Source organism: Pollachius pollachius, assembly GCF_949987615.1.
Source record: "Pollachius pollachius genome assembly, chromosome: 3".
In the NCBI taxonomy this organism is placed as follows: domain Eukaryota; kingdom Metazoa; phylum Chordata; class Actinopteri; order Gadiformes; family Gadidae; genus Pollachius; species Pollachius pollachius.
The window spans coordinates 49,671,717-49,689,216 of record NC_136936.1 but is presented as its reverse complement, the minus strand read 5'-3'; the positions used below and the strand labels follow the sequence as shown (position 1 = coordinate 49,689,216).

The 17,500-nt window shown below is 51.8% G+C and overlaps 1 protein-coding gene across 1 annotated transcript; it reads left to right on the top strand.

Annotated features, from left to right (window-relative positions):
• Positions 1-22: 22 nt before the first annotated feature.
• LOC307072463 (vang-like protein 1) lies at positions 23-16,996 on the top strand (the record flags this gene model as incomplete). The annotated part of the gene is made up of 8 exons (XM_079731769.1): positions 23-121; positions 1,766-1,958; positions 9,266-9,694; positions 10,766-10,941; positions 12,648-12,781; positions 15,372-15,528; positions 15,966-16,200; positions 16,736-16,996. Exons 1-8 carry the CDS (start codon positions 54-56, stop codon positions 16,994-16,996), a joined length of 1,653 nt encoding a protein of 550 aa, XP_079587895.1. The 5' UTR covers positions 23-53.
• Between the last annotated feature and the right edge of the window lie 504 nt (positions 16,997-17,500).

The window sequence follows — 17,500 nt, the reverse complement described above, 5'->3', positions numbered from 1 at the left end:
CTCCCGGCTCCCCCCTCTCCCCCCTGCTCGCCCCGGGGGCGGGTCATAGAGTGATGGACAGCGAGTCCACCCACTCGGGGTACTCCTACTCCAGCCGCTCCGGGAGGTCCAACAGACACGGGTACGTCCTGTCTGTCTGCCTGTCTGTCTGACTGTCTGACTGTCTGCCTATCGGTTTCCCTTTCGGTTAGACTTTTCTGTTTGACTGTGTGTCTGTCTTGGTCGTACTGTTTGTCTGTCTGACTGCCTGTCTGTCTGTCTGTCTGTCTGTCTGTCTGTCTGTCTGTCTGTCTGTCTGACTGTCTGCCTGTTTGACGGTCTGTCTGTACATCTGCCTGTAAATCTTTCTCTCTGTCTTTCTGCCTGTATGTCTGCCTGTCTGCCTGTCTGTCTGTCTGTCTGTCTGTCTGCCTGTCATTCTTTCTGTATTGCCTGTACTTTGTTATTATGTCTCTCCGGCTCTCTATGTGTCTCTGTCTCTGTATATCTTTCTACAGCAGGGGTCAGCAACCTTTTCAACATGCAGGACCAGTTTGACATTTTCTCGTCTATGAGTGTGCCTTAAGCAACAATATATTAAATATCAAGCTGAATTATAACACAGCAACCAAAAACATTTCCAGAAGCCCTGGAATTGTATTATTTCCATATAGTCCACAATCATGCATCAACATTAAAAAAGCAACATGGCTTACAAATTATAATTACATATGTCCAATCTTAAAACACCACTTTCAGAAACTCATTCAAAAACATATTTGCACTGTGAGAAATGTAAAAAACAAGAATATATGAGAATGTTGGAACCATCCACATCGATATCTTTAAGACATGCAAAACCATGTGAAGGCGATGCATACAGGCCTCTTGCAACAATATTTTAAATATTCATATACATGTTAGGCTTATTGGAGACCTTAGATATACCTCGTTATGGGTCAGTAGATGGTTCTGATCCAGACCTTAGCTAGATCTGGATGTGGGTCAGTAGATGGTCCAGACCTTAGCTAGATCTGGATGTGGGTCAGTATATGCGGTCCAGGGCTCTCTGCTCCATGGAAGAGACTTCAGCTCTGAGCAGGAATATTTTGTCATAGAAGATGGATGGTAGGACTTATTTAGAACTGGTTCCACAGTCTATGTGTATATTTATATGTATATGTACATGTACATCTATTAATCAGAGGAGGAACTCATGGGGTAAGGGAAGGGGCTCTATAGCAGGAGACGGACAGAGGAGGGGCGAGGCCGTCTCGGTGGGAGACTTTAACCTACTTCTCTGCTTCCCGGCTGGCTGAATGAGCACTAAATCATCTTGTCTCTCCCGCTCTCTGCTTCTGGGATGGGAAAACCATAAACCTAATTTGCATAATGGGTGTTTATGGCTGAACATCTGCATGCTGATTTGATTTTATTCATATCTTTACGTGTTTGTGTGTGTGTGTGTGTGTGTGTCTGTCTGTCTGAATGTGTGTGTGTGTGTGTGTGTGTGTGTGTTTCTATATATGTGTGTTTGTGTGTGTGTGTGTGTTTGTGTGTGTGAGTTTATATGTGTCTGTGTGTGTGTGTTTCTATGTGTGTGTGTGTGTGTGTATGTTCGCGTGTGTGTGTGTGTGTTTCTATGTGTGTGTGTGTGTGTGTGTGTGTGTGTGTGTGTGTGTGTTTCTGTGTGTCCGTGTGTGTGTGTGTGTGTGTGTGCGTGTGTGTGTGTGTGTGTGTTTCTATATATGTTTGTGTGCGTGTGTGTGTGTGTGTGTGGTCACAGCAGGGAGCGCCACAAGGTGAACAACAGTAAGGACAGCAGCCGCTCGGAGCGCTCTGTCGTCATCAACCCCCCGGACACGCCCTCCCACAACTCCCACAACTCCCACAACTCCCAGGACTCCCCGGTCCACAATGGGGAGCCTCTCCCGGGGGAGCCCGGACCCCCTGATCCGGACCAGGGCGACGAGACCCAGGTACAGACCCCCACCCCCTGAGGATCGGGTCAGGAGGACCGCAGAGGGCAGGGGGCGGCGTGGGGCTCGGGAGGCAGAGCGGCTCGGCTGGTGACCCGGAGGGTGCCTGTTCGATCCCCGGCTCCTCCTAGCCGAGTGTCGAGGTGTCACTGAGCGTGACGCCTCGCCCTGACCGCTGGCGGTCGCCCTGCGTGGTCGACACCGCCATCGGGGTGTGAATGTGTGAATGAATGGGTGAATGCTGTAAAGTATCTTCCCTTGTATCTAATCTTATCTTTCTCTAATATCAACCTCTTTCTATCTTTTCTCTCTCTCTCTCTCTCTCTTGTCTCACCCTCTCTCTCTCTCGTTCTCCCAGGTCAGTCCCTTGTATCTCACCCTCTCTCTCTCTCGTTCTCTCTCTCTCTCTCTCTCTCTCTCTCTCTCTCTTGTCTCACCCTCTCTCTCTCTCGTTCTCCCAGGTCAGTCCCTTGTATCTCACCCTCTCTCTCTCTCTCTCTCTCTCGTCTCACCCTCACTCTCTTCTCCCTCTCGTTCTCTCTCTCTCTCTCTCTCTCTCTCTCTCTCTCTCTCTCTCTCTCTCTCTCACCCTCTCTCTCTCTCGTTCTCCCAGGTCAGTCCCTTGTATCTCGCCCTCTCTCTCTCTCGTTCTCTCTCGTTCTCCCAGGTCGCTGTGGCTCATGGAGCATCTCTCTGGCGTAGTCGTCAGTGGTTACACATGTGTGAATGTGTGAATGAATGGGTGAACGTTGTACAGCGCTTTGAGCGGCCAGTGGTTAGAAAAGTGCTGTATAAATGCAGTCTGTTTACAGTGGGCGGCATGTGGCTCAGGTGGTAGTGCGGGTTGGCTGGTAACCCGAAGGTTGCTAGTTCGAGTGTCGAGGTGTCCCTGGGTGAGACGCCTCACCCTGACCGCTCCCGACGAGCTGGCGGTCGCCCTGCGTGGGCGAGACCGCCGTCGGTGTGTGAATGTGAGGCAGTGTTGTGAAGCGCTTTGATCGGCCGCTGGTTAAAAAGCGCGGTATCAATGCCATTCTCAAGACCCCTTACCCTGCCGGTCAAGACCGGCTGGCGGTCTCCATCACACTCGGCTAAGTGCACCAAATGTAAATGTAAATATAATCTCAAACTCAGCTGACGAACTCACTCTTGGAAAGGCTCTGGGTTGTTGTAGGGGCGTGGTCTGAAATAGGCTCCACCCAGGAACTGGGCTTGAGGACCAGAAGGCAATCGATAGACTGAGTGACGTGAGATTGCAATGGATTCGACATGGGCATCGTTTTCTGATGCTTAAAGCACACCTTCGTCCCCGTTGATAACACCATGAGAAGTATGTGTGAAAGTGCTCGCTTTGTGTGGTTCTGTGCTGTGCTGGGCTCTGATAGGCTGGCTGGGGGTGACCTCCAAGCAGCCACACAGGCCAGAAGAAGTCATAAGGACATCCACACAATCACTCAGAACTACCAGCTGTTACGCTGTTACCCCCCCACACACACACACACACACACACACACACACACTCAGACCCACCAGCGGCCCCGCCCTGTCTCCATCCTTCACCCAGCTGGTGGTTTATCAGCTCCGGCCTCTAATCACTGCGGACAACAAATAGGTCAGAGGCTTAACCTCCATCGCTCTGTTCCAGCTCTGCATTACGACCGTCCACTTTACTGGCTTTTGTGTAAAAGTGTTTGAGTGTGTGTTTGTGTGTATCGTGTGTTTGGTGTGAGTTTGGTGTGTGTCTGTGTGTGTGTGTGTGTGAGCTTGGTGTGTGTGTTTGGTGTTAGATTGGTGTGTGTGTGTGTGTGTGTGTGTGTCTATTTGGTGTGTTTGTGTATGTGTGTGTGTGTGTGTGTGTGCTTGTTTTGTGCGTCTGTGGGCGTGTGCACTTCTCTGGACTGTAAATGATTCAAGTCGATGCCTTTGGTCCTCGGGGGAACTTGAAGAGCGACTCGTGTACTGCAGAGATGGAGACAGACCCCAGTAATCACAGCCCTTGGAGAGACCCACTGGGAACCACTGGGAGCCACTGGGACCAACTAGGACCGACTGGGACCCACTCATGCACACTGGGACCCACTGTCCACTGGGACCCACTGGGACCCACTGGTAGCTACTGGGACCCACTGGGACTCACTCGGACCGCCCTTGGCTAGTGGTTACTGTCCTCTTCTGCAGGGATGATTCTCTACAGATGACACATCCCGCCGAATGGAGAATGACCATTCCACTGCAGAGAGAGAGAGAGCGGGCAGGATTAGCATTCCCGCTCAGAGGGAGGGGAGAGGGGGAGGGAGGGAGGAGGGGGGGGGGGAGACTTGATAGATGAGAGGACGGACGGGAGTGAAAACAGAATAAGGAGCACGTGATGTGCGATGGATTTTTTTTGTTCTCCAGTGAGCCGAGAGAGTTCCTCGCCTCCTCTCCTGACCTACTTGAGCTCCTCGGCGGGGAAGGGGCTGCAGAAACCAACGGCCCTCACACTCATTGTTTTTCGGGGGGGGGGGGCTTGTGTGTTCTCGTGTTACATTATCAACCCATCCATGGACTGGTGTTTGATTCACCTGCAGCTGGGGGATAAAACACAGCCTCTCTCCACCCTGTCTTACTCTACATTATACCTTCAGGGCGTTTAGCAGACGCTTTTGTCCAAAGTGACTTACAGTGAGTACATTGGTCATAAGAAAGTGGAACAATATATCGCTGTGGGTACAGTAAGGATGTTCATAGAACCAAGTGCCGAGCACTTACAATCCCTACCCATTCCCCGTGCACAACAAAGATAGCTGGGATAAAACGCTACACATCTAAGTACTATAACTAAATACAACATACAATAAGTGCGTACATTAAGTGCCAGGACGTACCACATACAATAAGCAGGAGGGTTGCGACGGGGGGGGCTATGCAGAGCCCAGGTGAACCCTGAACAGGTGAGTCCTGAGTCTTTATTTTCGCGGAGGCTGGAGTCTTCCCCTCCTCCTTCGCGCTACCGCTCCGAGGTCGAGTGCTTCAGCAGCATTCCAGGCTGCCAGCGGTCTGTCCGGCTCCCATTGTCCACACCGTAACGTAACCTGCCCCTGAAACGCATTACACCTCCACGCAAATATGTCCCCGATGGCACGGGGCCACGGGCCCCTCCCCAGCCAGAGGACCCTGTCGGGCCGTCTCTCTGGGGGCCGGGGGGGGGGGGGAGCATTCCCACAGATGAGCCGCAGCAGTGCCAGCATTCAGCAGAACCCCGGCTGTGGAAAGCTGATCTGTGTAATCCTCTGTGTTGACGTTAGTGTGTGGATGCATGCAGTGTGAGGGCAGGTGTGAGAAGCAAGTGTGAGGCGGTGATTCTGTGTGTGTGTGTGTGTGTGTGTGTGTGCCTGTGCGTGCATGGATGGAGTGTGCGTCCCTGCCTGGGTGCGTGAGCGTGTGTGTGCGCGTGTCTTTCTATTTATGTGTGTGCGCCTGTGGGTGCATGGAGGGAGTGTGTGTCTCGGTGTGCGTGAGTGTGTGAATGTGTGTGACTGTGTGCGCGCGTGTGTGAGTCACCAGACAGGTTGCCAGCCTTGTAACTGTGAGACTGTTCATGGACTGAAAGCGATGCAACGTGAGTGTGAGGCGGCAGGCGACAGCTTTGGTTTCTAGCAGCTTGGCGGCCTGGTGGACATGTATGAGTCACACACAGAGACCAGCGCGTTCCCAGCAGCACGTGCCCTCCATTCCCAGTACGGCCTTCCAGTCCCACCGCAGCGCCCGGTCTGTTCCTGTCATGTGCTGTGTCATACTAAACTCCTGCGTCTACAGGAACAGTACATAAACACGTCCTGAACGCGCATGACACGCTCCCTCTCTCTCTCTACGTCACATAAACACGCGTGGAACATGCTTACTGGTTACATGGCAGAATGCCCCGCCGCCCACCGAGTCTCCAGGTTGGTGTAGATCTTGGTGAAGCCGCAAGCAGCCGCCATGATCTATACCATCTCTGCCATAGGGCACCACGGGCGAGGTAATCAGCAGGTAATCATTCCTCCACCATCCTGCCTTGCTTTTATCTCTCTCTCTCTCCCTCTCTATCCCTCTCTCTCTCTCTCTCTCTCTCTCTCTCTCTCTCTCTCTCTCTCTCTCTCCCTCTATCCCCCCCTCTCTCTCTCTCTCTCTCTCTCTCCTCTCTATTCCCCCCTCTCTCTCTCTCTCTCTCTCTCTCTCTCTCTCTCTCGCTCTCTCTCTCTCTCTCTCTCTCTCTCTCTCTCTCTCTCTCTCTCTCTCTCTCTCTCTAACCCTTGAACGGACATGAGTAGGTGTTCCTCTTAGGGTGTGAGCCTGTGTTAATGGAGTCCCTCAGCAGTGCATTAGCCCGGTCAATACTACACTTTAACCCGCCCCTCCCTGGCTGAGATATTACCTCAGAAGGTTAATTAACGCCATTATGGAGGAAGCGGTTATGGTTGATGAAACTCATTTTCCTTCTCTGTCTCTTCCTTCCAATAGCAATGATCCTTACTGGGGATTCAGTTTACATTTGAAATGAAATCCTTTTTTCTTTTCATGTGAAGTGGGGTGGTACAGAGAGTGAGAGAGAGAGAGAGAGAGAGAGAGAGAGAGAGAGAGAGAGAGACAGAGAGAGAGATGGAGAGTGACAAATAGACAGAGCTAGAGAGAGAAAGACAGACAGACAGAGAGAGAGACGGAGAGAGACAGAAAGAGAGACAGACAGAGCGAGAGAGAGAAAGAAAGGAGATGAGGTGACATTCAGCCAGGTAGCAGCCGACCTAGTACTCTCATTACTGCTCCTCACAGTCAGAACCCTCTCCTCTGTTCACCGAATGGAATACCAATCCCCTCCCCTCCCCCTTTCTCTTCTCTCTCTCTCTCTCTCTCTCTCTCTCTCTCTCTCTCTCTCTCTCATTCTCTCTCTCTCTCTTTCTCCTCTCTCTCTCTCTCTCTGTCTCTCTCTCTCTCCCTCTCTCTCTCTCTCTCAGACTAACGAGGGCTCAGAGGTGTTCAGACTTCGTTTGGTGGGTCCAGGTTCTTCCTATTGGTATTCTCAGAATATGCTTCCAGCCCGTTGTTAAATAAAAGAGCAGCGGTGAGTTGGTTTGACTCTCAGCCGAAAGGTTTTGGGTTTAAAACCCCAATGCCCAGAGCTTACTAGCTAAATATGTGAGGTCAAAGGAAACATAAAATTCTGAAGGAGGGAGAGTAGACACTAAATATGCTATTACTAATGCTGATGTGTATTGGCTTAGTCTCGTCTATTATTTATGTGTTTTATATTTGAAGACGGCCACTGCTTCTGTTTTTACTGTTTTCCTCGACGTCTACGGTAAATACCTCAAGTAACGCTTACAGGCATATTCATACACAAGCCCACACACAAGCACACACATTCTTGCACACATACACACATGCATGTACACACGCATTAACATACACACACACACACACACACACACACACACACACACACACACACACACACACACACAGGCCAGACTTAATTAGTAGTGAGTGGGTTTGCTTGCTGCGCCTTCTCAGTTTTCCTTTCACGGACTTGTAATTAAAAAAGGGAACGGGTGTGTGTGTTGGCCTGTGTGTGTGATAGTGTGTGTCTCCGCTGTGACTACTATGGTGATTGGAGCTGTGTGTGTGTGTGTGTGTTTTGTGTGTGTGTGTGTGTGTGTGTGTGTTTGTGTTCATATGTGTGTGTGTGAGTGTGTTTCTCTTCTGGGACTACTATGGTGATTTGAACTGTGTGTGTGTGTGTGTGTGTGCGTGTGTATGTGTATGTGTGCGTGTGTTTGTGTTCATGTGTGTGTGTGTGTGTGTTAAAATGACGCACTTTGGAGGGGAATAAGTAGCTAATTAGTTGATGGTAAGGGAAGGGAGGTTAGGTTGTCAGTGAAGGGATGCGTTTCCTGAGGAGCCTTGAGTTCTCATCAGCTCTTCCTCCGCGGCCGAACCGAGCGAGCTCAGGCACTGGCAGGAACATACATGTGATGGTAATCCACCGCGACAGCCTTCTGCTCTGAGTCAACATACTAATGTGTATCCAACGTGCACACATACACACTCACACACACCCACGCACACACACACATGTGCACCTTTTTGAAGAGCTGTGTGTGAGCCATCCTGTGTGAGCGATCCTCTCTCTCTCTCTCTCTCAAACACACACCTTTTTTGAGCAGCAATGTGTGAGCCATCCTGTTAACTCTCCCTTTCGCTCTCTCTCGCTCTCACGCTTACACATACACACCTTTTCTGCGGCTTTGTGTGAGCCATCCTGTCATCTCCTATCACACACACACACATACACACACACACACACACACACACACATACACACACACACACACACACACACACACACAAACAGATACACACACACACACACACACACCTCTCCTCCAGCATTGTGTGAGCCATCCAGATCTGGTGTCTCGTCTCTGCAGGCATTATGTCATTAAAAGGAGGAATAGAGAAAATAAGAACATGAAAGTGTTATCTGTGGACAACGCACACACCCTCAAAGGAAGATATTATAATAATACTAAACCGCATTATAGTAGTATTTTTTTCTCCTTTTAAAACGTTTTGTCTTTGATAAATATCAAATTGTGGACATAATGGGTTTTCCTGTTAAGCCATTCGTTGGTTGCTTGTTTGGAAATAATAAGCATGTCTTCTTTATTCTTTATTTATTTAGCGAAGTAAGGCGATCTTAATTAACCCCACAGGGGAGATTCATATGCAGAAACATATAAACATGGAAAACTAGCGTCAACAAACGATGAATACCATCAGAAGCACCAGACTGTGATGCTACTTTATAATGCTCAACATGGGATACATCGTCTCACCCTCTCTGGTGTCTCACCTCCTCTGTTGTCTCACCCCCTATGTTGTCTCACCTCCTCTGTTGTCTCACCCCCTCTGTTGTCTCACCTCCTCTGTTGTCTCACCCTCTCTGGTGTCTCACCCCCTCTGGTGTCTCACCCCGTCTCCTGTCTCACCTCCTGTTGTCTCACCTCCTCTCCTGTCTCACCCCCTCTCCTGTCTCACCTCCTGTTGTCTCACCTCCTCTCCTGTCTCACCCCTTCTCCTGTCTCACCTCCTGTTGTCTCACCTCCTCTCCTGTCGCACCCCCTCTCCTGTCTCACCTCCTGTTGTCTCACCTCCTCTCCTGTCTCACCCCCTCTCCTGTCTCACCTCCTGTTGTCTCACCTCCTCTCCTGTCTCACCCCCTCTCCTGTCTCACCTCCTGTTGTCTCACCTCCTCTCCCGTCTCACCCCCTCTCCTGCCCCACCAGGACGACAACTGGGGGGAGACCACGACCGCCGTGACCGGGACCTCGGAGCTCAGCCTGTCCCAGGAGGAGGTGGTGGGTCTGGGCAAGAGCCCGGAGGACCGCGTGCGGGCCTGCCGCCGCTACTTCCCCCTGGCCCTGGGGCTGGCTCTGGGGCTGCTGGTGGTGGCCACGCCCCTGGCCTTCCTGCTGCTCCCGGTGGCGCTGTGGGCCGACCGGCTCCAGGCCTGCGGTGCGGCCTGCGAGGGCCTGTTCCTCTCGCTCTCCTTCAAGCTGCTCATTCTGCTGGTAGCCGTGTGGGCCCTGTTCCTGAGGCCGTCGCGCGCCGGCCTGCCGCGCCTCTGCGCCTACCGCGGCTTCCTGGCCACGCTCACCCTGCTCCTCACCATGTCCTACTGGCTCTTCTACGGCGTCCGCATCCTCGACCCGCAGGTGGGTGGGCGCTAGTGTGTTAGTGTGTGTGTGTGTGTGTGTGTGTGTGTGTGTGTGTGTGTGTGTGTGTGTGTGTGTGTGTGTTAGTGTGTGTGTTAGTGTTTGTGTGTGTGTGTGTGTGTGTGTGTGTGTGTGTGTGTGTGTGTGTGTGTGTGTTAGTGTTTGTGTGTGTGTGTGTGTGTTAGTGTGTGTGTGCTTGTGTTAGTGTGTGGTTGTGGGGGGGATATTGTGTGTATTATTGTGTGTGTGTTTGTGCGTTTGTGTGTTTTGATGTGTTTGTGTGTTTGGTGTGTGTGCATGTGTGTGTGTTAATGTATGTGTGTGTGTGTGTGTGTGCATGTGTGCGTGTTAATGTATGTGTGTGTGTGTGCGCTTGTGTGTCACAAGCGTAATCAATACAGAATTGTTTTCAAAAATGCATACATACGTAACTTTTACATAATTTAAAACTTGAATATCTTTTTGCATACGTCAGATGTTTCTATGAATACACTTCTGCATACATAACCCAGGGGATACATCATTTGGGTCTTAACTCTTTGAGGTAACACTTGCCTGTTTGGAGCGATTCCACACCTCAATTAATTACTAACGAAGACAGAAGCGTTCTGGAACACCACCGGGATGAACGGCATTCACACCGCCTTGATCCTGTTGTGTCTTCTGACTGCTGTCTCCTATCCTCCTGTCTCCTTTCTCCTATCTCCTGTCTCCTGTCTCCTTTCTCCTATCTCCTGTCTCCTGTCTCCTGTCTCCTATCCTCCTGTCTCCTATCTCCTTTCTCATGTCTCCGGTCTCCTTTCTCCTATCTCCTGTCTCCTGTCTCCGGTCTCTGTCTCCTGTCTCCTGTCTCCTGTCTCCTCTCTCCTCTCTCCTGTCTCCTCTCTCCTCTCTCCTCCCTCCTACCTCCTGTCTCCTCTCTCCTGTCTCCTCTCTCCTCTCTCCTGTCTCCTCCCTCCTATCTCCTCCCTCCTACCTCCTGTCTCCTCTCTCCTGTCTCCTCTCTCCTCTCTCCTGTCTCCTCTCTCCCGCCCCCCGTCTCCCGTCCTCCCCCCTCCGGTCCCCCTGTAGGACGAGGACTACCACGGCATCGCCCAGTTCGCCGTGTCCCTGGTGGACTCCCTGCTGTTCGTGCACTACCTGGCCGTGGTGCTGCTGGAGCTCCGGCAGCTGCAGCCCTGCTTCAGCGTGTGCGTGATGCGCTCCACCGACGGGGAGACGCGCCACTACAACCTGGGGCGGCTCAGGTTGGCCCCGATGCTAAGAAATATAGACGTATATGATGGTATAATATTAATACATAAAGAAAGATATGGGTATAATAATATTATATTATCGAATAAGTCAAGTCAAGTCAAGTTTATTTATATAGCACATTTAAAAACAACAATAGTTGACCAAAGTGCTGTACAAGAAACAAGAAATAGGCCTAAGATACCCAACAACAGAAAATACAACAACAACAACAATGCAAAACAAAAAAAAGGTTAATTTGTGTTAAAAGCCAATGCATAATAGTGAGTCTTTAGTAGCGTTTTAAAAATATACATGCGTATAATGATTTAATATGAATAAATAAATTAAAATTTGACGTGTGATGAATGCTTCACCCAAAGCAACAGGGAATGTAGACGCACGACATGGATCGAAATGTTGTTAATCTGACAATTTACTTTATTGATTCAAACCCGGACTTCGGAAGTGTAGCCTCCCTGGGTTTAGGCTACGCCCTATCAGTGGTTAACTTAGCTTCATTAATTGCACTGGCTAATGGTCCCTTGCTATGAGGGACTTTCTCTAGCCATTCATAATCAACGTACCACCACACACCACAACAAAGGTAACGAAGGAAGCTAGTGAAAATGATACACGCTTTGTTAGTGGTATACAGCATGCCTTCACACACATGAATGTGATGCATACACACACACACACACACACACACACACACATACACACACACACACACACAAACACACACAAATTTGCACACACATGGAAACACACGTGCACAAACACACAGGCAAACACGCAGACAAACAAGCGCGATCGCACACACACACACACACACACACGACACAGTATTCTGGCGCACACACCGTGACACATGAGCGGAGACGTTGTGTTCTCGGTGGGTGAAGTGTGCGTGTAATCGGAGGTCGCGGCCGCGGGGGGGGACGACGACAGCGTTACTCATTCAGTGGCTCATCTCCCCCCCCCTCTCGTCCAGGGAGCTCTGGAGGAGGTTTTTTGGGGGGGGGGGGGCTGAAACTGAGAGGGCTCATTGGGACTCGTCACCCTCGGCCCACTGACGTACCCTAGCCCCCTCGGGGCTCAGGGTTATGTGACCGGGATGGGTTCCATGTGGCGTAGTTCTATTATCTGGTCGATCAGAGGGTGCAGTAACCCAGGAATGAGAGGGCTCCAGGTCACTGTGGGGAAGGGGAGAGGCCGGTACAGAGTCAGGGGACTTTTATCACCTGCTTTGAAATACGTGAAGAGATAACTAAAGTAAAACTACTTTTAAACAAGTGTTCTTTTCAGGATTGTTTGGGTTCTGTTTGACGGACTCCCTAGGCTGATGAAATGTTTAAAGGAATGCACGTGAAAAAATCCTATAATCCTGGAATATTTTACGAGACGTTTTTCTTCGTCCTTTTTTGCATTTGAAAGATGGTCCCTTATCGCTATCTTTCATTGCTTTCTAATCTGTTTATCTCCCCTGCGTTCCCCCCTTTCTCTTCCTCTCTCTCTTACCACCCTCTCCCCCCTCCCTCTCTCCCTCCCTCTCTTCCTCCCTCCCTCCCCCCCTCTCTCCCTCTCTCCCTCCTCTCCCTACCTCCCTCCCCTCTCCCCCTCTCTCTCCCTCTCTCCCTCTCTCCCTCCCCTCTCTCCCTCTCTCCCTCTCTCCCTCCCTCCCTCCCTCCATCCCCTCTCCCTCTCTCCCTCTCAGTATTCAGAGAGCCGCTCTCTCTCTTCTGGAGTTCTACTACAGAGACTTCCCTCTGCACAACCCGGCCCTCCTCTCTGCCTCCAAGCAGCGCACGGCCAAGCAGCTGGCTGGACTGAAGGTCTACAACGTGGACGGTGAGTCTGAACACCGCAGAGTCCTCACACTCAGAGTCTGAACACACAGTCTGAACACACAGAGTCCTCACACACAGAGTCTGAACACCGCAGAGTCTGAACACAGCAGAGTCTGACCACACAGAGTCTGAACACACAGTCTGAACACCACTCTCACTTCCTTAAGGCTCGGGGAAGGCAATTCTAGGAGCATTTTTGTCTCAACTGTTGAATTTATCTTTTTGAACGCCGACAGTAATCAATCGATCAAATGCTCTCCAATCATTTCATTCGGCCCTATTGAAATGTATGGATGGCCTACCTGTCTGTCTACCTACTTACCAGTCTGTCTACCTTCCTACCTGTCTGTTTACCTACCTACCCGGCTACCTTTGGGCACTCAGCCTCCTTTTGGGCCTCTGCCTCATTGCTCATGAGCGGAGTCTTCCACAGGTCTGGGGGGGGTTGGGCAGTAGCTCAGGTAGAGCAGGTTGGCTGATAACCGCAAGGTTGCTAGTTCGATCCCCAGCTCGAGTGTCGAGGTGTCCCTGAGCACCTCACCCTCACTGCTCCTGACGAGCTGGCTGTCGCCCTGCGTGGTCGACTCCGCCGTCGGTGTGTGAATGTGTGCATGAATGGGTGAACGTCAGGCAATATTGTAAAGCGCTTTGGGTAAAAGCGCTATATAAATGCAATCCATCTACCGTTTACCTGATGCTAAAGCTAAAGGGCTAGTCACGTGTTCTGGGGGCGTGGCTTTGGAGGCAGGCCTGTGGGGGGGGGGGGGGACTTTCCAAATCTAGCTGACTGGTTCCTGAATGGCCGACCCTGGCTTTAACAGTTCATACATTATTCCTTTACATCTTGACTAGCTTTTTATTTTTCATCTCGTGCTCCTTGACTGTGTTCCTTCGGTACCAGTTCATCTCTACACATCCGCGGTTGTGTCTACGCTGTTTATTTATTCATCTTCTTCCTCCTCTCGTTACAAGGATTTAAAAATATTCTGCGAACGTACCTGTTGGAGAGTAAGTACGCAACAACCTTGTTGGCCTGCCCAGCACTTTTGTCACGAGGGAAAGACCCCAAACTCACACTCCACTTCACCCCTTTAGGCTTCCAGTGTCACGTACGCATGTTTTATTAGCAGAAGCCCTGCACACCCACGTGCACTTTATGGACGACGCACATGCAGACACCTCCACTGTACGGATGAGCACATGCACTTTCCTGATGTGCGCATGTACACACGTCGGTGCGTATCCATGCGTACGCACACGCAGACGTCTGACATGCAGCCCCCCCCCCCCCCCCCCCCCCCCACACACACACACACACACATAGCAGGTCTTTAGTGCCGGTAAGAGGGATGGACTTCCTCCCATAACCCTGCGGTCCATGCTGCTACTGGATGGGGAGGAGGAGGAGGGGAGCCAGGTGCAGTCTGGGAGATGGTGTGCCCCCCCCACCCCCGGGCCTCTGGGGGTCTGTGGAATTTCCACCCTTCAATAATTCATTGCAGTAGAGCTCACTCCTGCACGGGCCTCACGCACACACATGCGCACATACCGTTACACACACACACACACACACACACACACACACACACCTAGGTTGAGGTATGTTCTCGGCCGCCCGCTCCTTGGCTCGCTCTCTCTCCCTCTCACTTCCCCTTCTTTCACTTTCTTTCATTCCTGTAATTGTGCTACCATCCCCCTTCCCTCTCTCTCGCGCTGTCTCTCTTTATCTCTCTCTCTCGGCCTCTCTCTCCCTCTCTCTCCCTCTCGCTCCCTCTCTCTCTCTTTCCCACTCTCTCACACAACCGCACACACACACACACACATTTGCTTTATCTCTCTCTATTTTGCTTCATCTCTCTCTCAGACACACCCACTGTCTAGATCTCTCTTTGTCTCTGTCTCTCTCCCGCTGCCTCTCCCTCTCTCTCCCTCCTAGGCTGGCCCTGCCCCTCCCATAGCATACAGATGTAGGCCAGAGGAAAGCTCACTATTAATGTAACTCCGGTCGTTTCTGCTTCTGTTTGCAAAACGCGCTCCCTACATTGTCCCACTGGCCCCGTGGCGACTAGAGAACATGAGAGTACAGCCCATAACTCTCTCCCACTCTACCTGCCTTCAGCAATATGGGCCAAGTTATCTGTCTCACACAGACACACACACGCACACACATACACACACATACACGCACACACACACACACAAACATGCACAAACAAGCACGGACATGCTTTATCTTCCTGTCTGCCTCTATTAAGGAAGATCTCTTTCTCTATATCACACACACTATTATAACAATTCTCTCTTTCTCTCTCTGTCTCGATCCCAAATTCAAACACACTCTCCGTGCTGCTCTCTCTCTCTCTCTCCCCCTCTGCACTCTCCCTCCCTCCCCCAACAGTTCCTTCCTCACATGCAGATGAGACGGTTAATCATTTAAAGAGAGCACGTGACCCGCAGGGCTCATACTGTCCACACGTTGCCCGCCTGTAGTCAACAAGAAGCTGGACTCCTTAGTCCTCTGGACTCCACAGTGAGGTGATCGTCTGTGTGGCCCCTAGCATGACCTCATCCCTCTGTGGCCCCCTAAGGAGCGGGCCCCGGGAGCACGGCGGGGGCCCAGCCGGCCAACAGCAGCCAGTCCCGGGCCATGGTCACCGCCGCCGCCGCCAAACGCAAGGACAGCGCCCACAACGAGCTGTACTACGAGGAGGCCGACCACGACCGCAGGGTCCGCAAGCGCCGAGCCAGGTGGGCGCCGCACGGTCACATGATGTTAACGGAAGCCCCGCCTCCTACTTCCTGATGTGGGATTGGTTTCACCAAACGGCGTTTGGGTAGTTTGGTTAACAGCGGCTATAACTACCGCCTGTCTTGACCCGATCCCAACCAGGGGGGAAAAGGAGGAGGTTTGGTAGATAGGGATGGATCCAGCGGAGCGAACTACTCACCTTTTGGTGAAATTCACAGTTTTGTTCTCAAATTGGGCATCCACATGAATTGTGTAGACTTTTTTTTTTAGGGGGGGAATGGGGGGGGGGGGCACTACGTCTCCTCCAATTTATTAGTACTAGCCAATGAGAGGCAGAGTAGGACGTCATAATCAATGAAGGGGGCGGGCTTTGACAACACGTGTGTGTGTGTGTGTGTGTGTGTGTGTGTGTGTGTGTGTGTGCGTGCGCGTGCAGGCTGGTGGTGGCCGTTGAGGAGGCCTTCACGCACGTGCGTCGCATGAAGGCGGAGGACGAGCGCGCCACGCCGGCTGACATCATGGAGGTGCGCGAGGCGGCGCTCGCCATCTTCCCCTCCATGGCGCGGTCGCTGCAGAAGTACCTCCGCACCACCAGGCGGCAGCACTGCCACAGCATGGACAGCATCCAGAAGCACCTGGCCTTCTGCCTGGTCAACAACATGAGCCCCAAGGTGAGCCCGACCCCCGGGGGGTCAGAGGTCAGAGGTCAGAACTAGGGCACTCTGGATGTACCGATTCAGGATGTCTTAACGTTTACATCTAGGGTGTTTATCAGACGCTTTTATCCAAAGCGACGTACAATAAGTACATTTGTCAGAAAAAGAGAAATATATCTCTGTCGGTACAGTGAGGAAGTTCATAGAACCAAGTGCCAAGCACTAACAATCACTACCCGTTCCTCGTACACAACAAAGATAGCTAGGATAAGACACCATGCTAAGTACTATTTGTAAGTGCAAGGCCGTACACCATACAATAAGTGTGTACATTAAGCGCCAGAACGTACAACAAGGGCATAAGAGGGGTTGTGTGTGAGGGGGGGTTAAGGGGAGAGGCTATGCAGAGTCCAGGTGAACGTTAATGGTCCTCAAGGAACCTCTCACTTTAAGGTGCTTTGGGCAGGTTACTAAGCAGGGCGTGTCACCGTGTGTATCGGTCTCACCTGGCGCTGTCTCTGTGCCCCCCCCCCCCCCCCCCCCCCCCAAGGCCTTCCTGGAGGCCTACCTGGCCCCAGGGCCCACCCTGCAGTACGGCCCGGAGCGCTGGATGGCGGACCAGTGGACGCTGGTGAGCGAGGCGTCGGTGACGGGCGGCGTGCAGGACGGCTCCGAGTTCCTGCTGCGGTGCCTGGACTTCAGCCTGGCCGTCACCGTCAGGAGCATCCCCTACCTGCGCATGACGGAAGAGTTCGTGGACCCCAAGTCGCACAAGTTCACCCTGCTGCTCCAATCAGAGACCTCCGTTTAGACCGCCGGCGGGGGGCAGAGGAACGAGAAGCGGAGGAACGACCGAGGTCTGGGAGCGGTGTCTGTGGTGGAGGGGCGTTCTGTGTTCTGTGTTCTCATCGAGAACCGGTTCTGGAGCGGCTCACAGGTTCTGCACAGAATCTCCTTTTTGATTTAAACAATGCTTAAAGTGAGGGATAGCGTGTGCTTCTCGCTCTCTCTGCCCTGGCCCTTGAGCACCGTGGAGGTATTCCTCTCTGCACTGTGGCCGACCCTCACGGAGACCTGTTCTCCGTCACGGCACGGCCCAGGGCGTGCCTGTGTGTGTTTAACGAGTCTTTAACGAGTCCACATGATTTAGGCTGTGTGTGTGTGTGTGTGTGTGTGTGTGTGTGTGTGTGTGCGTGTCCGTGTGTATACGTGCGTGCGTGCATCCGTGCATGCGTGTGTGTGTGTGTACAAAATGTGTGTGTGTGTGTGTGTCTGTGTGTGTGGGTTAGTGAGGGCGTTTATATGATTTAGGGTA